General features: G+C 40.1%; 2 protein-coding genes across 9 annotated transcripts in view; both read left to right on the top strand.

The window, feature by feature from the left end:
* KDM5B (lysine demethylase 5B) overlaps positions 1-24,674 on the top strand; it is an 86,486-nt gene that overhangs the window by 4,830 nt on the left and 56,982 nt on the right. For all 8 annotated transcript variants that reach the window (XR_013382479.1, XM_077902499.1, XM_077902497.1 and 5 more), the window contains exons 2-3: positions 21,714-21,791; positions 24,142-24,264. Coding sequence is in view for 5 of the 8 variants with exons in the window: in XM_077902499.1 (XP_077758625.1) it covers positions 21,714-21,791; positions 24,142-24,264 (201 nt within the window). In the remaining 3 variants the exon portion in view is untranslated. The remainder of the gene's footprint in view (positions 1-21,713; positions 21,792-24,141; positions 24,265-24,674) is intronic.
* LOC144316516 (14-3-3 protein sigma) lies at positions 10,158-11,026 on the top strand. The gene has a single exon (XM_077902495.1). It carries the CDS (start codon positions 10,214-10,216, stop codon positions 10,958-10,960), a length of 747 nt encoding a protein of 248 aa, XP_077758621.1. The 5' UTR covers positions 10,158-10,213; the 3' UTR covers positions 10,961-11,026.

The following is a 24,674-nucleotide window of genomic DNA, read 5'->3' as shown; positions in this document are numbered from 1 at the left end:
AGACCTGGGATCGAATCCCACGTCGGGCTCCCGGTGCATGGAGCCTGCTTCTCCCTCTGCCTGTGTCTCTGCCCATCTCTCTCTCTCTCTCTCTCTCTCTCTCTCTCTCTGTGACTATCATAAATAAATAAAAATTAAAAAAAAAAGAAAAGAAAAAAATTCATTGTATAAGTTATTGGATAAAAAAAATTGAATCTGGTTTATGTGCTATAAATGGGATCTTTTTCTAGACTTTTGTAACTTTTTGTCTTAATTGGACTACATTAAAGGTTGACTATAGAGAAGGATAAAGGGAGAACTCAAACCCCCCTCCACTGCATGAAAGTGCTAATTAGGTTCATAGATTTAGGTTCTAGGAAACTTACTTGTGCATCTCTTTCCAAAGGACGTGTATAGGTTTAAAAAACCAGGAACCTGGAAAATCCTTGCTTTCCTCCTTATACAGACCTTTCAGCTTGAGTTGTGTTGAGTTGGTGGTGTGATTTTTCCTTGCTAAGAGATTTAGATATTCTCTGGAGATTATACTAATATACCTGTTTTAAATGCAGAACAATCTCAAAAAAAAAAAAAAAAAGTGGAATAAATGTTGGGAATTGAAGAGTTGTCTGTACTTTCCTTTCTGAAATTTTAAGTTTGGGTCATTGGAGGAGGAATCACCAGAGGCAAACTGATGAGTCCCTTTGGAGTAAGTGGCTGGGTAGAGTGGTTCTTTGGGAAAGCCGTATCACTTGGGCTCCTCAAATTTTGCTTTATATTAAAGTTTGAGAAATTTCTAACTGGGATTTAAAATCTGATTTGTGAGAAGCTTTTTTGAAACCCGAGAATTGTATGCAGCATAGCAAGGATTTATTAACTGCTGTGTCTTAGCATGGGATTAAAGAGAAAAATTAAATGAGATGCTACCTTTCTTTGTACACCTCCAAAAATTCTTCCAAAAATGCTGCTTTTTCTGTTATTAACTATTAGATGATTTCTATGGTGAATGTGCTTTTTATAATCCCCAAGTTTATGAACCAGACTAATGAGGAAAAGCTGCCACCAGGGCAGTGAGACATCTCTGTTCCATAATTGTGTGATGTTTGGAACAAAGATGTGGAATTTGACTAAATGCATTCTTATAAGTTCTCCCCCCACCCCTTTTTAAAACATTCAGATCTTTCATTGGAGACCACTTCTCAAAGTTTCATTGCCTTACAACTTTAGGCTGGGCCTAGAGTCATCCCATCTGTATATCTTTTTTTTTTTTCTTTTTTCTTTTTTCATCATATGAACTTACTTTCTGGATGTAAAGTTTAGTTACTTTTCCAGAGCTGTCACTTCCAGTGTGTAAAGTAAGATCTTTTTATTATGATAAAATAGCTTATTCAGTTGAGCATCTGCCTTTGGCTCAGGTGGTCCTGGGATCAAGCTGCACATCAGACTCCCTGCTTAGCAGGGGAGTCAGCTTCTCCCTCTCTCTCCGTTCCCTCTGTCGCCTCCGCCCCGCTCATGTGTTCTCTCTCTCACACCCTCTCAAATAAATGAAATCTTAAAAATACTATGAAAATACTCAGACACAAAAGCATAGGGAATGTAATAGCCCCTTTCCTGGATAGAGAAAAGCAGATGGCAGATTAGCAGCATTGGGATTGAGAATAAGCTAGTGACCTTCAGTTGTAAAGAAAATTTCGCTTAGCTTTCGTCCTATTCAGGGTGTGAGTGAGCTTTGAGCAGTTAGGAATGAGGTTTCTAGCCTTTAGTGAATGATGGTCACTTTGCTCAATTAGAATGGGGACTGTATTTCTCAAAAAAACCTTTTTTAAAAGATTTTATTTTTAAGTTATCTCTCTATCCAACACAGGACTTGAACCTACAACCTGAAGATAAGACTTGAATGTTCCACCGACTGAGCCAGCCAGGCACCCTTGTATTTCTCAATTTTAATCAGTGGCTTTGTTAATTTATTACACATTTCTTGGAACCTATGCAGAAATTTGACCTTCAGGCTAACTCCTGGCATCCAGAAGTTTGGTGGTGGTGGTTGGAGGGCATTCTCTGCAAGCATCTTTCCATTGTCTCTGTCCATTTCCCTGTCTGCCAGGATATCTCAACTGTTTTCTCCCTTGGTGGTGGTATAGCTACTTCATTGTAATATGGCTTGGGACAGGCATGCTAATATTTGCACCAATTACAATTACTATAGGGGAGAAGAATCTGAAATTTCATTTGGAAAAGGAGTTTTAAGGAAATGAGAAAAAAGGGTCTAATGAGTTGTTGGTTAGGTTGTTAGGTTCATTTTTCTGTGAAGAGTGGTAGTTTGGCCTTAGCCTTGATGGTGCAGTTTCTGCTTCAGGAGAATTGTTGTTAAACATTTCTGTGGTTTCAAAAGTTTAAAGGGAACAGTTTAAAAATCAGGTCATTTAAAAATATTTTGTGTCAATAACTCCTTAAAATTTAATTGCTTTCCCCACCAAAATAATAACTTAATTTCTTAGATAGGAAACTAGTTAAACAAGGCCAAGCAGATCACATATGAATGGTTTTTTAGGACTTGATAATACCATTTAACTTGGTAATGTGTTATTTTACAATAGATGTAAAATTTAGAGAACATTGTACATAAGTAAAAATAAGTGTAATCAAGGGGAGTGGATGTAGATTATTTTTTAAAAGTCTGTTTATTCTTTTAAAGATTTTATTGGGGGGGGGGAGGGAGAGATATCACTAGTGGCAGGAGGGGCAGAGGGAGAGAGAGAAGCAGACTCCTTCCTGAGCAGGGAGCCCGTTGTGGGGCTCGATCCTGGGACTCTGAGACCATGACCTGAACTGAAGGCAGACACTTAATGGACTAAGCCACTCAGGCGCCCCTAGAGTCTGTTTCTTTATTATGCAAAAGGAGGAGTAGGGTGTTTCTAGATTTTAGGAAATGAGTGGGTAGAGTCTTGAGTCTAATTCTGTCACGACCTTGGACAATGTCATTTTTCTCCAATGTATGCCTTCTCATCTGCTTTAAGGGGATCCGACACTGACCTAGGGCTGCTGTCCAGATTAATTAATTGATGGATTGTAAGGAGCTTAAATCCTAAAGCTTTATTTGTTCACTGCTAAGAAGAGTCTGGGGACAGATTTAGCGAGACAGGAGCTAGTGCCAAATATGTATCCCTCCTTTTCCCCTGCAGTGAAGGGATTTTTAAAAAGTGAAACTTGAAGAGTCAAAAGTTCAGCATCGAAACTACAATGTACAGACTGTAATTCTTCTGTTGGCCTACATGAAGCTTGTTTATTCCTGGATATTTTTAAAAATAAGTGAGATTAAAAAAATTAGTGAGATTCAAATCTTTTTTCAAGTACAGCTATTACAAACTATTTCAGAAAATTTACAGGTGCATGTGTTATGTATGTCTTGTGTAGTGTGCCTGTTCAGGCAGGAGTTTGTATTAGGTGAGCTTTGTGTTAAGAAATGTTTAAAATTATTTAAGTTTCTCTAGTATGTGATGGCTGTGATGCTGTTGAAGCCCTGCAAATGGAATTTGCAATTTAAATAATCCCAATTCTTGCTAGGTAGGAAATTCAGTCAGTAGGTTGTGTCTTTAATATTCCACGACTATTTTTCTTCTAAAGTGGGGAGAAAGGTAAAAAGGTGGCAGGGAAAATGTTTATTTTGATTCTCAGCACAGAACCTGAGCCTTTAGTAAACAATTAGGCAGATTTAAGAAAAATAATAAAGCTAATGAGAACTGCCATACAGACCTGGATTTCCCAGTTTTTTGTCTGAATATATCTTGTTATTGGACCTCATAACATTACCTCTTAAGTGGACCCATATATACTGTGTTTCTACTACTGTTTTTTTTTTTTTTTTTAGGGAGCACACAAGCATAGGTGGGGCAGAAGGAGAGGGAGGGAGAATCTCAAGCAGACTCTGTGCTGAGCTTGGGGCCCACTGTGGGGCTCAATCCTGCCAACCCTGAGATCATGACCTAAGCCAAAACCAAGAAGAGTTGGAGGCTTAACCCACTGTGCCAACCATGTGCCCCTGGTTTTCTTGTTTTTATCTTGAATCAAGCAGTTTATTCAGTATTACTTTCTAGATGTTTATATACATTAAAGAGTTTTTAATATAAATTTTAAGTCTTTAACTGTTGAGTATTTTAGTTGGGAGCGTGCATGTAGCCTAAGATTTCTCTTTTGAGGTATACTCCTTATGTGGCCTTAGGCAGATTTTTGTGCATTCCTGTGCTAATTCTTGCCATCTCATTGGCTTGACCTGATTGTAATGTTCAGAGAACTGTGTTGAGCACTTGGTTGGAACTTTTATTAAGCACATGTTCCTATGTGGCATACATATGCCAGACTACAGATACTGAAATGTTCCATTTTACTTTAATCTCATAACTCCTGAAACAAAGAACAAATCCCTATCAAACCCACATAATTACAAGGTCTTTAAGGCAAGATCCTCCCAATTTTCTTTGTGGTTGTACCAACTCATCATTTGGTGATATTTAAACCAGATGGTAACGTCTCATCTTTGCCAGTCTTTAACTTGGAGGAAAGAGATGGGGAAAGCGGGATCTCTTAGGATTTGTATTATGGTATCTTTATTTGTGAGACAGGGTGAGGGAGTGGAGATGAGAGAGAGGTCTACAAGGACTCTTTGGAGTGTAACTTCCATTTTGTAAAATTTCAAGTATTCCAGGCTTTTTCTTCTCCCAGAGAGGCTCTTCTCCGGTAGTAATGATGTATTTTGGATAAATTGAGAATAGCCACCAGATTTTCCAGTAGGAAGCTGGCTTCAGGGATTTGTGTAGGGTGTAGCTTTAGGGTTTTTAAAAATTGTACTTGATGGCAGTCCATTCTTCTGGCTGCTTCTCTCTCTCCACTTTTTTTCCACTGCTAATCTTGTAGCTTTTGCATTTATAAAATGGATCTTTCACTTATATAATAATTGCTTATCAAGATTTTTTTGAGACGAACAGAGTTTAGCATTTGACTTAGGATCCAAGGTAATTTGTTTTTGGAGGTTGGTACTAGCTAGCTAGGAGATGACAACTTGAAGAGAACAGATTTGATGGAAAGAATACTAGAGTAGGAATCAAACAAAACATTTACCTTCTGATGTGTGTTCCACTGTTGATGTGTTACCCTTGAGCTGTTAGCTTTAAGAGGGTCATGACTATTTTCAGAGTTTTTTATTCCATTAAACTTGTCTATAAGATGGGGATAATGCTGGCCCTGTTTTATATAGTGAGGCCTAAAAGAGGTAAGTAAACTTACTCTAGGTCGCCTCACTATTAAGTGGTGGAGTCAGGATTTGAACCTAGAGTTACTGCACCTAACTACTATGTATGTTGCCTCGTAGATCCATAGTTAACGATACAGTTGCGATTACATGAGACAGTTGATGAAAAATTATGAATCTTTTATCATTTTATTATTATTTATTTCATTATCTTTATATTATTCTTTTACTTAAACATTTTCTTTTTTCTTTTTCCTTTTTTTTTTTTTTTTTTTTTTTTTTAGAGATTTTACCCATTTATTTGAGAGAGAGCAAGTGCATGAGTGGGGTGAGGGGCAGAGGGAAAAGGAGACTCCTCGCTGAGCAGGGAGCCATCTCAGGTCTTGATGCAGAGACTCCAGGATCGTGACCTGAGCTGAAGGCAGTTGTTTAACTGACTGAGCCACCCAGGTGCCTCTAAGGTGACACAACTTTTATTTTTTATTTTTTATTTATTTATTTATTTTTTTAAATTTTTATTTATTTATGATAGTCACAGAGAGAGAGAGAGAGAGAGAGGCAGAGACACAGGCAGAGGGAGAAGCAGGCTCCATGCACCGGGAGCCCGATGTGGGATTCGATCCCGGGTCTCCAGGATCGCGCCCTGAGCCAAAGGCAGGCGCCAAACCGCTGCGCCACCCAGGGATCCCTGGATTATCTTTTAAATCAAATTATTATTAAATGTGGCAATAAGTGTGAAATAAATAAGGCAGTTAATAGTGGTATCTCTACAGTAATAGCATGGTTTGAGATCTATCCTAGGATAAATTTAAGACCTTTGGGGATAAGATCTATTTATGTACCATTGTAAGTTGAGAATGGCTGTTAGTGCATCCTTTTTTCTTTCAAGGAGGTCTATTAACCTTCAAACATGGTCAGAATTATAGTGGGTTGAGTAGAATTGCATGTTGCCCTTATGTGAATATTAAATGATCTAGCAGGGGGATGAATGGAGCAGCTTCCTAACAATTTCTGTTCAAGCCCAGGGTTCAGTCTTTTACTTCAAATATGGCTGTTAGGAATTGTATAGGCTCTAAAATTATTTCCACTTTTAACGTTAGGCTTGCAGTTGATTGCAGCAAGGCTAAATAGCTGTTAAATGTTTGTATCCAGGAAATGAATGGCTTACTATTTATTTATTTTTAAGACTTTATTTGGGGCAGCCCTCGTGGCCCAGTGGTTTGGCACTGCCTTCAGCCCGGGGCATGACCCTGGAGGCCCAGGATCCAGCCCCACATCGGGCTCCCTACATGGAGCCTGCTTCTCCCTCTGCCTGTGTCTCTGCCTCTCGCTCTCTCTCTCTGTGCCTCTCATGAATGAATAAATTTTTAAAAAATCTTAAAAAAAACAAAAAAGACTTTATTTGACAGCACGTGCGCACAAGCAGAGGGAGAGGGAGAAGCAGGCTCCCCTCAGCGCAGGGAGCCTGACGAGGGGCTCCAACCCTGGACCCTGGGATCATGATCTGAGCCAGAGGCAGATGCTTAATGGACTGAACCACCCAGGTGCCCCCACCCCGCCCTTTTTTAGTACAATTGCCAAATGTGTCTTCAAATGGAACATCAAGCAAAACAAAGATTTTGTAGTCTTTCAGTATCTTCTCAGAGACTCAGGCTGATTTTAGTGTCACTACTGTCCCTTTCGTGACTGTGATTTTGAATCTTGGGAGTATCCAGTTTGTAAAGTATTAAAGCTGTAGAACATGTGTTGACGGATTCAGTGAGACCTTAATGTTAGGGTGTGAGCTGTTTACCTTTCCCTGCCCTTGGTTCCCAGGTGGGTTTGGGTGTTGCTGAGGAGAAGGTGATAGGGGTAGAGTCCAACTTTTTTCCTCAACCCCTTCCCCTGACAAATCATTTCTGGAACTTTTCTCTGAAGTATGCCAGTTATCTTTTCTTAACCTCGGTAGCCTCAATTCTTCTTGGTAGCCTCAATTTTCTATCTTTTCCACACTGGGATTGTACTTATGAAAGAAAACAGTCAAAACTACTTATTAAATTTCCTTGGGGAAGAAACTGGTAGTGTAACCACTTGATGGTAACATGGCTTGGTATAGGCATATAGAAGTAATTGCCCCGAGTATAATTGCTGTGGGGAGAAGAATTTGAAATTCTGGTTCCGTTCGGTGACTTTTGTGTCATGAGATGTCTATGAATGATCTGAAAGAACACTTTTCTCTTAAATTTTCATGATGGACCTCTCTGCCTGTTTGAGTGGAAGATGATTTGTATTAGTAGGGATTTACCTTTCTTATTGTACTTCTGGGTAATTGTTAAAAGGATGCTTCCATATAGAGGCATATAGGTAAGACTTTGGGGGATATTCGTAAAAGTTTGTATGAATCACTTTAGTAGGTAACTTTATTAGACATCTATTAGGGACATTTTGAAAGAGTAAGGTCTTCATGTGATCTTGTTATTTCGTTACTCATATTGTTTATAAACAAAACGGTGCTTAGCCTGTTCCTATAAAGTGGCCTGGAAAGGAAAACACATCTTTTTGAAGTTTTGGGAGGACCATTTTCCATGGTATCTTCACACGGTTTTGACAATAATAAATTTGTCATTTAGAGGTCCTGCAAATACAGGTTGTTATTGCCAAGTTGTTTTTTTTTTTTTTTAAGATTATTTATTTATTTATTTATTTATTTATTTATTCTTAGAGACAGAGAGAGAGAGAGAGAGGCAGAGACACAGGCAGAGGGAGAAGCAGGCTCCATGCAGGGAGCCCAATCTGGGACTCGATCCTGGGTCTCTAGGATCACGCCCTGGGCTGCAGGCGGTGCTAAACCGCTGTGCCACCGGGGCTGCCTGCCAAGTTTTATGAAAAGTGATGAAAGAGGACCTCACTGGGACTGATGCTTAAAAAGTATCATGGCATGTCCCTCTTTTACCAGTGTGTTTTCATTTACTAATAGATACTCCTCCATATTAATATTCTTTTAAATAAGGTGTCTGTGTAACTGAAAACTAATGGCTTTTACCAGGCCCTGCCAATTTATAGGAGTTACAATTTTAACAAAGGTCCTTAATATCTTAGTATGACTGTTGTTGTTTGAATTTATTCACTTGAGAGAGTAGGCAGTAGAGAGCATGAGAACTGTGGGGGGAGGGAGAAGCAGATTTCCCTTCTGAGCAGGGAGCCCAATGCTGGGCTTGATTCGAGGACCCTGGGATCATGACCCAAGCTGAAGGCAGATGCTAAACTGGCTGTGCCACCTGGGTGCCCCTTTAGTACAACTGTTAAATGACCCTGTATGTTTGCAAATGATTATGGTGGCATTTTCAGGATCTTTTTGGTGGGGTAGGGCTTTTAGGGAAGACTGGATTGATTGACATTGATAATGTCTTTTCCAAAAATGTTGGCGTTACACAAATAGGTTAAGAAATCCTTGCTAACAAATAGAGAATACAGTGGAGGAGCTGCTTTTAAAAAAATTTTTAAAAAGATTTTATTTATTTATTTATTCATGAGAGAGAGAGAGAGAGAGGCAGAAGGAGAAGCAGGCTCCATGCAGGGAGCCCGATGTGGGACTTGATCTCAGGACCCCGGGGTCACGCCCTGGGCTGGAAGCAGCGCTCAACCGCTGAGCCACCCAGGCGTCCCGAGGGACTGCTTTTAAAATCTGGATGGATAGAGTTTCTTGGGGGGACAGATTGGGAATTCTGTAGGAATTAGGATTATTAAGACAGTTGTTTCCAGGGTTTGGGTTGAGGACTGACTCTTGAAGTGTTCAGGATCCTTTTAGCAGGTCTAAGGGAACTTGCTGTTTTCAATTAAGCATCTGTAACCAGATTTTCTTTATATATTTAAGTTTGTTTGTTTGTTTATTTATTTATTTATTTGAAAGAGAGAGAGAGGCAGAGACACAGGCAGAGGGAGAAGCAGACTCCATGCAGGGAGCCCAATGCGGGACTCGATCCTGGGTCTCCAGGATCAAGCCCTGGGCTGAAGGCAGGCACTAAACCGCTGAGCCACCCAGACTGCCCCTATTTTATTTTATTTTTAAGATTTTATTTATTCACGAGGGACAGACAGGGGCAGAGACACAGGCAGAGGGAGATGCAGACCCTCCACCCCCCCACACTCCCCCCCTCCTAAGGAATCCGATGTGGGACTCAATCCTGGACTCCAGGATCACACCCTGAGCTGAAGGTAGACGCTCAACCACTGAGCCTTCCAGGCGTCTCATGATATATTTTAACTAAAACCAGATGCTACAGGTGATTGACAGACTATAGAAGAAGATAGGAAAATCCAGCTTATTTCTATTTGGCCAAATCATTAAAGAGATTTGCAAAATATATGCAACATAAAACAATGTTACTTTATTTTTTTTTTTTGCTTAAGTGAATTCATTTAAAGCATTTAATTTTTTAAGTTTTTATTTATTTAAGTAATCTCTACACCCAATGTTGGGCTTGAACTCTTGACCCCAAGATAGAGTTGCATGCTCTTCCAACTGAGCCAGCCAAGTGTCCCAAAAATATTTTAAATACCTGTTGTGATTAAAGTGAATAGATAAAAACCATATAGACTATAAAGTTCTTTTGAAGTCCTCAGTTTTTAAGAGTTTTTAGAGCGATCCTAAGGCCAAGAAATTGAAGTTGTAGTCAGTAAGAAGAGAAACTTAGTTCTGGGAAGGCCTAACCCATTTGAAATCAATCGGGGTGGGGGGTGGGGGGCGGTGCCTGGGTGGCTCAGTAGATGAAGTGTCTGCCTTCAGCTCAGGTGGGCTCAGGTCATGATGATCCCAGGGTCCTGGGATACAGCCCCGCAGCAGGCTCCCTTCTCAGTGGGGAGCTTGCTTCTCTCTCTTCCGCTCCCCCTGCTTGTACTCGTACTCACTCTCTCTGTCAAATAAATAAAATCTTTAAAAAAAAAGTCTAGGACAGAATCCGGCATCGGTTTCAAGGCAGCCAGTTAGCCCGCCGCCTGTCTGTCACCAGAGCCATGGAGAGAGCCAGTCTGATCCAGAAGGCCAAGTTGGCAGAACAGGCTGAGCGCTACGAGGACATGGCAGCCTTCATGAAGAGCGCCGTGGAAAAGGGTGAGGAGCTGTCCTGCGAAGAGCGAAACCTGCTCTCGGTGGCCTACAAGAACGTGGTGGGGGGCCAGAGGGCTGCCTGGAGGGTCCTGTCCAGTATCGAGCAGAAAGGCAATGAGGAGAGCTCGGAAGAGAAGGGCCCGGAGGTGCGAGAGTACCGGGAGAAGGTGGAGACCGAGCTCCGGGGCGTGTGTGACACGGTGCTGGGCCTGCTCGACAGCCACCTCATCAAGGAGGCCGGGGATGCCGAAAGTCGAGTCTTCTACCTGAAGATGAAGGGCGACTACTACCGCTACCTGGCCGAGGTGGCCACTGGTGACGACAAGAAGCGCATCATTGACTCAGCCCGGTCCGCCTACCAGGAGGCCATGGACATCAGCAAGAAGGAGATGCCACCCACCAACCCCATCCGCCTGGGCCTGGCCCTGAACTTTTCTGTCTTCCACTACGAGATCGCCAACAGCCCCGAGGAGGCCATCTCACTGGCCAAGACCACCTTCGACGAGGCCATGGCTGACCTGCACACCCTCAGCGAGGACTCCTACAAAGACAGCACCCTCATCATGCAGCTGCTGAGAGACAACCTGACGCTGTGGACCGCCGACAACGCCGGGGAAGAGGGGGGCGAGGCTCCCGAGGAACCCCAGAGCTGAGCCGCCCACCGCGCCCTCCCCGCCGCGCCCTGCCCTCTCCAGCACCCTGCCCGCCCGTGGCAGAGAGGACTAGTGTGGGGTGCGAGGCCCGACCCTCCTACCCCAATGCTCTGCCTCCTGCTCACGAGAGCCGAGGAGAGGAAGCAGCAGAGCTGAGGCCGGCTAGGGCCGGGGGACTCGCTCTTCCTGCCGCTGTCGGGGCCCGCCCACCCCTGCTCTCCGCACCCCTCCCCGAAACCCCACCGCCAACCGGGCCACTTCCTCCCCCTCCTGCCTCCCTCCTGCCCCCCGTTGCCTCTGAATCTTAGGAATTGAGGAGTGTCCCACCCTTGTGGCTGAGAGCTGGACTGTATCAGAGCCTGGAGATGAGTGTGTGTGTGTGAAAGAGCGAGAGCGAGTGAGAGCACGAGTGAGAGCGCGCAAGACCCGGATGAAAGGGAAAGCATGTCTGCTGGGTGTGACCCTGTTTCCTCTCAATAAAGCTCCCCTGTGACACTCAAAAAAAAAAAAAAAAAAAAAAAGTCTAGGATCGATGCATGTGTAAGAGGTACAGTGATTACAGAGGCCATCACAAAACCAGTAGAGGGTTTAGTAAAAACTCCCAATTATCTGTTGCTTCTGGGAAGTGAAATGAAAATTTAAAAGTGTTTCCTAAAGGGAAAACAACAGATTTTCTCATGTAACTAATAAGATCAACTAAAATGTACAAAGTAGGCCTTTTGGTCTTATTTTGTCATTTTATTAGTTGTATAAAATTTATAATAAACAGATGATTGTTTTTGCTTTTCCTTTTTTTGCAAAGATTTTGAGAGAGAGAGTGTGTGCACACATGGGTGGAGGGGCAAAGGGAGAGGGAGAAGCAGACTAACTCTGAGCAGGGAGTCCCGTGACTCGGGGCTGGATCCCAGGACTGTGGGATTAACACCTAAGCCGAAGGTAGATGCTTAACTGACGCAGCCACCCAGGTGTCCCTGTTTTTGCTGCTTTTCTTAAAGATTTTATTTTTTAATTTTTTAAAGATTTATTTATTCCTGAGAGACACAGAGAGAGAGGCAGAGACACAGGCAGAGGGAGAAGCAGGCTCACTGAGAGGAGCCCGATGTGGGACTCGATCCCAGGATCACCCCCAGACCGAAGGCAGGCACTCAACAACCACTGAGCCACCCAGGCGTCCCTTAAAGATTTTATTTATTTATTAATTTTTAAAAAGATTTTACTTATTTATGAGAGACACAGGCAGAGAGAGAAGCAGCCCTGTAAGGAGCCTGATGTGGGACTCGATCCTGGGTCTCCAGGATCACACCCTGGGCTGCAGGCGGCGCTAAACCACTGAGCCACCTGGGCTGAGCAAAGATTTTATTTTTAAGTAATCCCTACATCCAAAGTGGGTCTCGAACTTACAACCCCTAGATCAAGAGTTTCGTGGTTTACTGACTAAGCCAGCTAGGCACCCCCATGTGTTTTGATTCTTTTTTTTTTTTTTTTTTTTTAAAGATTTTTTTTATTTATTTATTCATGAGAGATACAGAGAGAGAGAGGCAGAGACACAGGCAGAGAGAGAAACAGGCTCCATGCACTGGGAGCCCGATGTGGGATTCGATCCCGGGTCTCCAGGATCGCGCCCGGGGCTAAATGCAGGCGCTAAACCGCTGCGCCACCCAGGGATCCCCTGTGTTTTGATTCTTGAGAGCTGCCTTTGGGGTCAGAAGTTTGGAACATAAAACATAAAAATTGATCAAGTGATTTTTAAAAATCGATTTAATATTTTTAAGAACTGTTATTTTTACAGAAAAGTTGTGAAGATTTCCCATATATTCCCTCAACCTAGTTTCACCTTTTATTAACAGCTTATATTATTATAATATATAATTAATGAACTGATACTGTTATTAATAAAAGTACATTTTATTCGTATTTCTTTAGTTTTTAGCTAATATATTTCTTCTGTTGCAGGATCTCATCTAGGATACCACATTACATTTAGTTATCATGTCTCTTGAGGCTTTTTTTTTTAGCTCTTGTACTTTCTCAGACTTTGTTTCTGATGACCTTGACAGTTTTGAGGAGTACTGACTGGGTATTTTATAGGATGTGCCATTATTGGGAGTTATCTGTTGTTTTTCTCATGGTGAGACTGCATACATGGGCAACTGATTTTTAAAAAACTTTTAAGTTTATTTTTAAGATTTTATTTTTGAGTAATATCTACACCTAAGGTGGGCTTGAATGTACAACCCTGTGATCAAGAGTCACGTGCTCCACTGACTGAGCCAGCCAGGCGCCCCTGATTTTTTTTTTTTTTTTTTTAAAGGAGACAACAAGGGACGCCTGAATGGCTCAGGGCCTTAATGCCAAGATCTGGGATCAAGTCCCAGTTGGACTCCCCACAGGGAGCCTGCTTCTCCCTCTGCCTGTGTCTCTGCTTCTCTCTGTGTGTCTCTCATGAATAAATAAATAAAATATTAAAAAAAGAGTGGGGGGAACAACAAGAGGCTCACCTCACCTGATAGATATTTTACCCATATCTCATTCCAGTTAGGAGCATGACATATTTTTACTAAACTATTCTCTTTGTTTACAAAGTCTTAGCAAGTTCTTCATTGGTAAAATTTACCAGTCAGATCTTTTGACTTTTTTTTTTTTTGACTTTTTATCTTTAGGTTTTTGTAGAGACATTTAAATTTCCTGACTAGAATTTTTACTTGTTCAGTAACATTTGTGAACATCCTCAGTACTGTTCTGTGAAGGTAATTGTAATTTTAAATTCCTCCTTAAAAAGAATTTTTATACTTATATCTGGTTTCTATCTGTAGAGCCAGAATAAACTTCTTCTTCTTTTTTTTTTTTTTTTTTTTTTTTTAAGATTTATATATTCTAGAGAGAGTTGGAGAGTTGGCACACACAGGGGAAGGGACAGAGAGAGGGAATCTTCAAGCAGACTCCCCAATGAGCCCTGGAGGTCACTTAACTGACTGCACCACTCAGGTGCCCCTAAGAGTTCTAAGCTGCTGGGATCACTGTGGTCAGGTTGATTTCTTCCTTCTGTAACTGCAGTATGTAAAATATGACCATTGAATGAGGCTAAGACAAACTTCCTAGAAGTATGGGTCATTTAAAAAAATTTTTTTTAAAGATTTATGTATCTATTTGAGAGAGCAGGGGCAGAGGGATAGAAAGAGGCTCTCAAGCAGACTCCCCACTGAGTGTGGAGCCCACCTTGGGGCTTGATCCCATGACTCTGAGATCATGACCTGAGCTGAAATCAAGTCGGAGACTTAACCGACTGAGCTGCCCAGGCACCCCAAGGTATGGATGTTTTGTTGTTGTTCTAAGGAGGCTCCATGCCCAATGTGGAAACCATTGGGGGACTTGAAATCGTGACCTGAGATCAAGACTTGAGCTGAGATCAAACCAGAAGCTTAACTAACTGAGCCACCCAGGTACCCCTGGATGTTTTATTTATGATGAGTATCATTGGAAAGTAAAGGAAATAACTTAAATGTCTGATAATAAATTTTAAAAAGTATCACTGCAATGAAATCTTAAGGGTTCACAGTATAAGTAAAAATAAGGTATGAGAAGTATAAGGAAATATATATATATGTAAATTATTATTAAAATATTTGGAAAATTATGAAGATAGAATTTTAGAAAATACTGGAAATGTGTACCAAAATGTAGTGGGTTCTCTCTGAGATGGCTACATTTTTCTTCTTTATGTGTGTTCTCTGATAGTTTAGTAAGGATCGTTACTTTTGTATTAGGGAAAGTTATTTTAAACCTGTTGCTTAACTTTTGCCCTAATAAGAGAATATGCAGTTAGGATGTTTTATATAGTGACCATATAGGAGATAGCTTGGTTAATATAAAATGCTAATACTATGGAACCATACATAGGCTTGTCCACCACAGTATTAATTTTTACAGTATAGAAATTGAATTCTACTGCCACTCTAGCAGCTCCTCTCAGCAGATTGTTAAGTACTTCTACCCTTGAATTACATACCTAAAACCATTTTAGAAAGAGCTCTGTAGGGATCCCTGGGTGGCGCAGCGGTTTAGCGCCTGCCTTTGGCCCAGGGCGCGATCCTGGAGACCCAGGATCGAATCCCACATCAGGCTCCCGGTGCATGGAGCCTGCTTCTCCCTCTGCCTGTGTCTCTGCCTCTCTCTCTCTCTCTCTCTGTGTGTGTGTGACTATCATAAATAAATTAAAAAATTAAAAAAAAAAAAAAAAAGAAAGAGCTCTGTAAGCATGGAAACCCGACAGTATAAGAAGCCAGTTTTTGTAGGGGCACCTGGGTGGCTCAGTCAGTGAAACGTCTGCCTTTGGTTTGGGTCCTGGGATTGAGCCCCTTGTTGGGCCCTCTGCTCAGTGAGGAGTCTGCTTCTCCCTCTCCCTCTGCTCCTCCCCGCCCCCTGCTTCTGTGCTTGCTCGCTCTCTCTCAAAGAAATGAAATCTTAAAAAAAAAAAAAAAAGCAGCAAGGTTGTATGTTTATCAATAAATCTGAAAAAATACAGCAAAAAATAAGGTTAATGGGCCTTGGATATTCTATATCAATTTATGAATGCCATTTTATACAATTTTATAATGGAGATTAGAGAATTGAAACCATTGTATTAAACATAACCAATCATAAAACAAAACAAGGTTGCATTAGGCTTCCTGGGAACTAAAACTTTGCAACATAAACCTTTCCCGATAACTAATATTTTTGACCATTTACTTTGTAAATGCCAGGACCTGTCTGAAGACTTTAACATGTATTTTTTTTTTTAAGGTTACAGACCCCTTACCCCTTTGAAACCCTGGTGAGAGGAGCCCGAATATGGACTGTTCCCAATATCCTCATACACCCACTTCTATACAGTTTAACAACCTCTGATTTAAGGAATGAAAGTATGATTCTAAAGTCTAAGAAGAAAATCCTCAGTGGTTTTTGTTTTTCTTAAACTAGTGGCTCATTAAGGATGGGAGATCTTAAATAGACTTTGGGCAAATGAGTGGCTAATCAAGCTGCTTGTTGCCAAGCCTACCCTGAGGGACGTAAGAAGAAAGAGAGAAGTTAACATTATCTAACTTATTTTTGTTTGGAAGACACTGAAGTCCTTTGTATTCTGGAACTTTCCTGGTAGACATCTGTCAGGGAGTGGTCATTGGATTCCATTGAGAGACTCTGCTTGTCTTAATTTATAGAGGGGGAGTTATAATGATTATGGTGTGCCTAGTTCTGCCTTTAGGTTTGGTAGGTGTCTTAAGGACGTCATACAGACATAAAAACCATTAACTTGATGGAAGAGTAGTCTTTTATATTGTACTTCACGTGTGTATTAGTCAAATCTTTATTAAGATTGAGGGGCGCTTGGGTGGCTCAGTTGGTTACACGTCTGACTCTGGATTTCTGCTTGGGTCATGGATCTCAGAGTCATTGGATTGAGTCTGGTGTGTGTCAGGCTCTGTGCTGCATGTGGAGCCTGCTTGGGATTCTCTGTCTCCCTCCTTCTGCCCTGCTTCCACCCCTCCCCCTCAATAAATAAGTCATTAAAAAAACTTTATTCAGGGCAGCCCCCGTGGCTCAGCAGTTTAGCACCGCCTTCAGCCCAGGACCTGATCCTGGAGGCCTGGGATCAAGTCCCACCTCAGACTCCTGGGGTCTGCTTCTCCCTCTGCCTGTGTCTCTGCCTCTCTGTCTCTCATGAATAAATAAATACAGTCTTTAAAAAAACAAAACAAAACAAAACTTTATTCAGGTCGATAAGTCTTGGCATGCTCAACTGAAAATTTTTCTGACTTGCCTTAAAACACTAAGATAAATGCTTTGTTTAGTTCCTTAAAATTTTGCCACTATAGTTTTGTATTAACGTGTTGATAACCTAGAAACTGTTAAAACGCTGGATTAAAACACAGAGTTTAGCTCTGCTACATTGGATTAAAGGTCCTTTGAGTGCATTTATTCTATGATGATTGGCTTTAATAGAGCATGCAATTAAAAAATACATTGGTCCTTAGTTAATGTTATTCTTTATAGACTAACCAGAATGAGCTTTTGACATTGATTTTTAAAAATTAGTTTTGTCTGCTGGAGTCAGAGAATCCACTTTTGGAGTAGCCTTTATGAGAATGTACATTCTCATTTTCTGATTACTAGATCTCAAAATGGTGATAGCTTCCCTGTAATAGAAAGATTAAGACAATATTCTGATATGTGGATACTCATTGTGGATCATTTACAGAGTGAATTTTCATGGAGTTTTTGAAAAATCCTTAGCATCTTATGAAAGTTATTCTCCCACAGGTCAATTTTGTTGCCCACTTCTCTCAGTTAAATGTGCTGTAAGTTGTTGCTCAGTGCTGGGACTAACGAAAATGTTTGCTTGATGTTTCCCAGGTCTCTGAGGATTTTTGAAGCTTCAACTTCCTACTTAATTGCCTTCTCAAGGAATATATTTTTTAGTGCTTAGGAAAATAATTGAACTTTTAAATAATAGTTAAATAATAATAAATAATAAGCCTTTCAAAATGAAGGCTTAAAGTAAAAGCCATTTTAAAGTTTTAAAAGTGAAAAAAAAATAAAGTTTTAAAAGTGAGTGGATCTTAGCGGGGAATTTACATGGGATGCCTTGTAATCTATGAACTCTAACAACACCTATTTAGTATGGAAATGCTGTTTTATGTTAGAAAAATGATTTATGAACCGTTTTATTGTTAGAAGTTAAAAGTTTTGGTTAGATTATATGATATCCCCTTTAGATACTTCAGTGTCAAACCCAGAATTATCACACTGTTATTTAATAGTCTCTTCCCTTCTTTAATAGCTTCTCCACCTACCCCCACCCTGCCCCCAGTGTAAAAGTTACATTGCATCAAGGCCAGACTCAGCCAAGGATATCTTAATCCTAATATTTCAGTGAGCATTGAAAATAATATGTAATTCTTTTATTCGAGTAAAGCTTTGCAGCTGATAATGAAAGTCTTGAAACTAAATGACATTTATCCCATTTTCCCTCTTTCTTTGTAACCAGAAGAGGTGACAGTTTTCAGCAATCTGTATTCAATGGAGTGGTCTCCTCTGCAAAATTTCTAGTTTTTAACATATTATGCCCACTGTGTGAACTTCCTTAGTGATAGATTTGTACTGTTTTTCTCTTGGTGCTTTGTTTTTGGGATTAATTTTATTTGAAAAAGCCTCAGTATAAAATAAGCATATGTTCCATGATACATATACACACATACATACAAAGACACACAGTTCACTGTAATATATAACTTTTAACGTATACATAAGGTGAAATTAATTCCTTGGGGGCTCAGTGGTTGAGCGTCTGTCTTGGCTCAGGGTGTGATCCCAGGGTCCCAGGATCGAGTCCTGCATCGGGCTCCCTGCGTGGAGCCTGCTTCTCCCTCCACCTGTGTCTCTGCCTCTATGTGTCTCTCATGAATAAATAAATAAAATCTTAAAAAAAAAGAAATTAATTTTTCTATCATTGTGTTTTGGGATTAGAAGGCCTGTTTAGAAAAGAAAAAGGCCTATTTGATTAATCAGGGAATGTCATATATTAACCATAAGTCTTAGTTTATAAAATTCTCAGGCCATGTGGACAGTATGTTAATCATTTACTTGTATCTTCTTACGTAGTATCTTTGAGATGTTTTTGGTCTAACCTTCAACCCAGATCAATTCATTTCAGAAAGCTTACAGCTTTTATGAACTATTAGAGAGCAAAGCTCTGAGCAATATAAAATCATCTTATTTAGCCTGTGATAGTGTTGAGCAATGTGATTTTCTTCTACTACATTGTTGTGTTCTGTATAATTAAAACACATTGCTTTCCTTATTTTTAGTTATCAAACTAAACAAAAGCAAATTAATTTTTCTGATCGAGGGTGGAGTAGATAGTATTTTTAAGTTGATGAACTAAGTGTAATATTTCTTTAACTGACAACTGACATTGAAGCAGGAGCCATAGTCTTTGTGGAAGCAGCAATGTGACAGCATTAAAATACTTGACGGCCTTATCTGTAATGGCCTTCTTAAACAGGTAGTGCTGCCATTTTTTTCTTTCTTTTTGGTATAATAGTAAATAGCTTCGTACCAATTTGTAATCTGCCTTTTTTTTCCTTTTAAAAATAAATTGTGGTAGATGTAATCTTTTTAACATAATAGTTTATCAGGCATTGGTGGTGGGCATTTTTGCTGAAGTCTCCCAATCACTAAAACAAAACCTTGTTTTACTTTTTTTTTTTTTTTTTCTCCAAGTAAGCTCTACACCCAGCGTGAGGCCTGAACTAATGACCCCAAACCTCAAGAATTACATGCTACATGGACTGAGCCAGCCAGGTGCCCCAGACCTTGTTTTACTTTTAAACTAAAGGCAATCAATAGTAATAAAAAGTCTAATAATACAGATTTGAAATAACAGTAACCTTTTCACCCCTCCTATTGAAAGTCTTTAAAATTTATATGTATGTCATATTGTTGGCGCCATTTTACATGTTTTGGGTTTTTTTTACTCATAAAATGTTGGCTATCTTTCTGTGTTTAGAAACTGTAGATCTTTTTTTCTTTATTACAGCTGCAAAGTGTTTTATTTATTGATATGTCAACATTTATTTACCTTTACTCTCCATTGATAGTAAGAATTTTTTTTTCTTTTTAAGATTTTATTTTTTTAATTAATTTTTTTAAAATTTATTTATGATAGTCACACAGAGAGAGAGAGAGAGAGAGGCAGAGACATAGGCAGAGGGAGAAGCAGGCTCCATGCACCGGGAGCCTGACGTGGGATTCGATCCCGGGTCTCCAGGATCGCGCCCTGGGCCAAAGGCAGGTGCTAAACTGCTGCGCCACCCAGGGATCCCAAGATTTTATTTTTTTTTAAAGTAACCTCTACATCCAGCGTGGGGCTCAAACTTAAATCCCGACATCAAGAGCTTCATGTTCCACCCTCCTGAGTCAGCCAGGTGCCCCAATATTAAGGTTTTAGGTTAAAACAACTCTGCAGTGAATTTCCTTTTGTGTGTCTGTATCTTGGTGTTGTGAGTGGTGACAAATATTTGTAAATTCTCACCCAGGGATCTCTAGAGTCAGTAGGCCTTTAAAAATCTGATGCTTTCTAACCCACCTCTGAAAACAGCTTACTAATCATCAGGGTCCTCACATACTCCTAATGCTGATGGTGTATATAGTTTAAATCTTTGCGAACCTGATAGGTAAAAACAAGGGGATCTTGTGTATTTCTTGAATTTTAAGTGAACTTGGACACCAGTCTTTTTACAGCTGGCCATTTTTTCTTGCTAACTACTACACAATCTGCCCATTTTTCTGTGTTTTCTTATTGGTAGGAGTTCTTTGTAAGTCTAGAAATTTAAAATGCTGTATAATATTCAGTGTTATAATACCAGTAATATCTTTCTAACATAATATTGCAATACTTTTTAAAAGTTATCCTTTATTCTCCCATTGTGGACACTTAAGTTGTTTGCAGTTTTCTCTACTCACAGGTGGCATATATACTTTCCTTGTCTGATTATTTCCTCATGATAGTTCTAAGAATCTAGATATGTTGAGGATGATTCTTTAAAAAAATTTTTTTTATTTAAAATTTGTTATTCATGACAGAGAGAGAGAGAGAGAGAGAGGCAGAGACACAGGTAGAGGGAGAAGCAGGCTCCATGCAGGAGCCCGATGTGGGACTCGATCCCAGGACCCCAGGGTCATGCCCTGGGCTGAAGGCAGACACTCGACTGCTGAGCCACCCAGGCGTCCCTAAAAAAGTTTTTTGAAAAGATTTTATTTAGTCATGAGAGAGAGAGAGAGAGAGAGAGAGAGAGAGAGAGAGAGAGAGAGGCAGAGACATAGGCAGAGGGATGTGGGACTTGATCCTGGGATCCCAGGATCATGACTTGGGCCAAAGGCAGATGCTCAACCACTGAGCCACCCAGGTGCCCCAGGATGATTCTTTAAAATTAGGTTTTTTTTTTTAAAAGATTTTATTTATTTATTTATTCATGAGAGACCCAAGGAGAGAGAGACAGAGAGACAGAGAGACAGAGACACAGGCAGAGGGAGAAACAGGCTCCATGCAGGGAGCCCGATGCGGGACTCGATCTCAGGTCTCCAGGATCATGCCCTGGGCTGAAGGCGGCGCTAACCGCTGAGCCACCCGGGCTGCCCTAAAATTAGTTTTTGAATGGCAGTCTCCACCACCCTGTTCCCCAACTTATCCTCAATTTTATAATAAAAGTTAAGGTAACTAGGAGGTTTTATATATATACATAAATATAGTTGTTGGATGATTTGATGTTTTAGCTATTTTGTAAAAAGATTACTTCTGTGTATAGAGGAATCAAAATCTCTTTCAAAGTCTGGTTTTTCGGGGCACCTGGGTGGCTCAGTCAGGAGAGTGTGTGACTCTTGATTTTGGGGTCATGAGTTTGAGCCCTACATTGGGTGTAGATATTACTAAAAATAAAAACTTCAAAGTCAGGTAAATTTCAACAGCTTGCAGTTCAGTAACATTCATTTGGAAGGGTTGAAGAGGGGTGTGCACAGGATGCATCATTTATATGGGGAAGGGTAATCGTACATATTCTGCTATTCTGGTGGAAAAGAGTTTGAGAAACTACTACCCATCTTCTATTTTATATGACTGGTTAGAGATAATGTGTTTTACTAAGCTGGGGTTTTAACAGAATTTTTATAATTTCAGAATTATAAATTCGTCTAATCAAAGCCTTTGCTTGTCCCCTAGGATTGGCAGCCACCATTTGCATGTGATGTTGACAAACTTCATTTTACCCCTCGTATCCAGAGGCTGAATGAATTGGAGGTAATATCTTAACTGTTGTTCTGGTGGACTGTATTGTAGAGGGACTTTCTTCAAAGAATCTCTGTCACAAATCTACTGGTTTTAGTGAAGCTAAAATACAGCCAATAATTGATAATCACGGTAAAACAAATTTGCTATGAAAATGACAAAAAGGCCTTTTTGTAGCAAGCCAGATTTCATTGAAAACACTTTTTGTCAATCACTTTTGGCCTCTTAATTCATTTAAATCCTTTTAAATTAGATGACAACCACAAGAATTCAGATTTAAGATTTATTTATTTATTTATTTATTTATTTATTTATTTATTTATTTGAGAGAGAGAGACAGACAGACAGACAGGCAGAGGTAGAAGCAGGCTCCATGCTAGGAGCCTGATGTGGGACTTGATCCCGGGTCTCCAGGATCATACCCTGGGCTGAAGGTGGCGCTAAACTGCTAAGCCACTGGGGCTGCCCAAGAATTTAGATTTTGAAGGGAATGTACTTTGAGACTATCTAATGGAAAGGAATTTCCAACTCTAATTTTTTTCCAAATACACATCTTCACTTAGATTTAATAACATAATTTAATTTCTTTTTTTTTTTAAGAGTTTATTTATTTATTAATGAGAGACACACACAGAGAGAGAAGCAGAGACACAGAGGAGAAGCAGGCTCCACGCAGGAAGCCTGATGTGGGACCCGATCCCGGGACCCCAGGATCTCGCCCTGAGCTGAAGGCAGGCACCAAACTGCTGAGCCATCCAGGGATCCCCTAAAATTTAATTTCTTAAGGAGGAGTGAGGAATACTTGGGTATTCTCTAGAGAAGAGATGTTTCTTCAATCTGTTTGCTACTGAAATCCTAAAGTATGGAGTGAAGAAGGCTTAAGTATTAATAATCTAGAAGTAGTGTTTACGTTAACATTTTGAAAACCTGATTTTCATATTGAATCACGCTTTTCTATTAAAAAAACATTTTTAACTTAAATGGAATATACGTTCACTGGCATTCTGTGAACACTGGTGGTAGTAGCATCTAGTGTCTATATTTTCAACATGAGCTTAAAAGATAGGAAATGGGTACTAACTTTGAGGTCTTAGTACCTTAGTTCCTTTGGGAACATTTGAACATTCATCTCAATTTTGCTCTTGAGCAAGATAAAACTCCTAAAACTATCAGACTTTAATTTTCAAGGAGAGGAAAGAAAAATGACAGAAAAAATTTTAATAACTTACAGACAACAGTAATAATTTGTTAAATGAATACAATTAATTAAGAAAGTTTCCTCTGGTTTTCTGTTATCTTGTCAGGACTCATTAAAATTGATATGGAATCTCTGTTGTAAATCTGATTTTGGATTTGTGTTTGAGAGGGTGCCCAGGTGGCTCAGTTGATTAATCATCTGCCTTCACCTTAGGTCATGATCCCAGGGTCCTGAGATCGAGCCCCACATCAGGTTCCCTGCTCAGCAGGGAGTCTGCTTCTCCCTCTCTCTCTGCCTTTCCCCCTGCTTGTGCTCTCTCTCTCTCTCTCTGTCAAAATCTTTAGAAAATAAAAAAAAAAGGATTTGTGTTTGAGAAAATAAGAAAACTTGTACTTGAAAAGAATAGACCTTTAAAATTACCTCGATTATAAAAAGACCAAAAGACCATTACTTGCTATATAATTTTAACCAATAACAAAATATAGGAGTAAGTGAAAGTGCTTTTCAGAATGCTACTTAAGGGAAGGCTTATTAAGTGCTTAACTTTTTGCTTGAGACATAGTAGGGGCTGAATTAAATAATTATTTAACCAGCTTTATTTTGTATATATATTTTTTGGTAGTTTCTGTATTGAATTCGGAAGTGATATTTCATGGGGCGCGTGGGTGCCTCATTCCAGTTAAGCATCTGCCTTTGGTTCGGGTCATGGTCCCAGAGTCCTGGGATCTAGCCCCACATGGGGCTCCCTTTTTAGGAGCCTGCTTCTCCCTCTCCTGCTGCTCCCCCTGCTTGTGCTCTTCCTCTCTCTGTCTCTCAGATAATAGATAAAATCTTTTCAAAAAATAAAGAAGTGCTATTTCACTTAGGTTTTCTTTTTTTCTTTTTAAAGATTTATTTTAGAGAGAGAAACAGAGCATATGTGGGAGGGGCAGAGGGAGAGAATCTCAGACTTTGCACTTTGAGCACAGAGCCTCATGTGGGGCTTGATCTTACGACCATGAGATTGTGACCTGAGCTGAAAGGAAGTCAGATGCTCAACTGACTGTTCCACCCAGGTGCGCCTCACTTAACTATATTAAGAGTGAAAATACCACACACATAGGTAATACACAGGAGTTTTAAAAGAAGCTAAATGCGATTAAAATTCATTTCTTTGTCATTTAGGCCCAAACTCGAGTAAAGCTGAATTTCTTGGATCAGATTGCAAAGTACTGGGAATTACAGGGAAGTACTCTGAAAATTCCACATGTGGAGAGGAAGATCTTGGACTTGTTTCAGCTCAATAAGGTAAGAGGCTAATGGCCATCTCCCTCATTTAGTATCTTTCTGCCAGCCTGAATTTGATCTTCTTCACCTTATGGAGAAACGTATTGTTTGAAATATGTAAAATGAAATTCTCTATTCATTTTAGTGATGTTCGGGCTCTACTTGTCCGATCTGAAAGCCTCACCTTGTGAAATATTTTGCTGCCACCTTTTGTGTGTGTCATTTTAAAACTTAACAATGTTTCTGTAGGATACTCCTTTCTGTTTTATTACAGTTCAAGCAAATGGGGCTCAAGAAGAAAATTGACCAGCGCTAAAGGCTGAGTCATAATTCAGTACTTGAAATTCAGGTTTTCAGGTTTACTTCAGTGTAAAACCTACATTCTTTTTTTTTTTTTTTTTGAAAAAACCTACATTCTTTACCCCAAAATG

This window comes from Canis aureus, chromosome 6 (genome assembly GCF_053574225.1).
Source record: "Canis aureus isolate CA01 chromosome 6, VMU_Caureus_v.1.0, whole genome shotgun sequence".
Lineage (NCBI taxonomy): Eukaryota > Metazoa > Chordata > Mammalia > Carnivora > Canidae > Canis > Canis aureus.
The sequence above is the reverse complement of the archived record's forward strand: the minus strand, read 5'-3'. Positions and strand labels throughout refer to the sequence as shown.

What these genes read in the sequence shown, in the direction of transcription:
- LOC144316516 (XM_077902495.1), top strand. Translation starts at nt 10,214, where the DNA reads ATGGAGAGAGCCAGTCTGATCCAGAAGGCCAAGTTGGCAGAACAGGCT.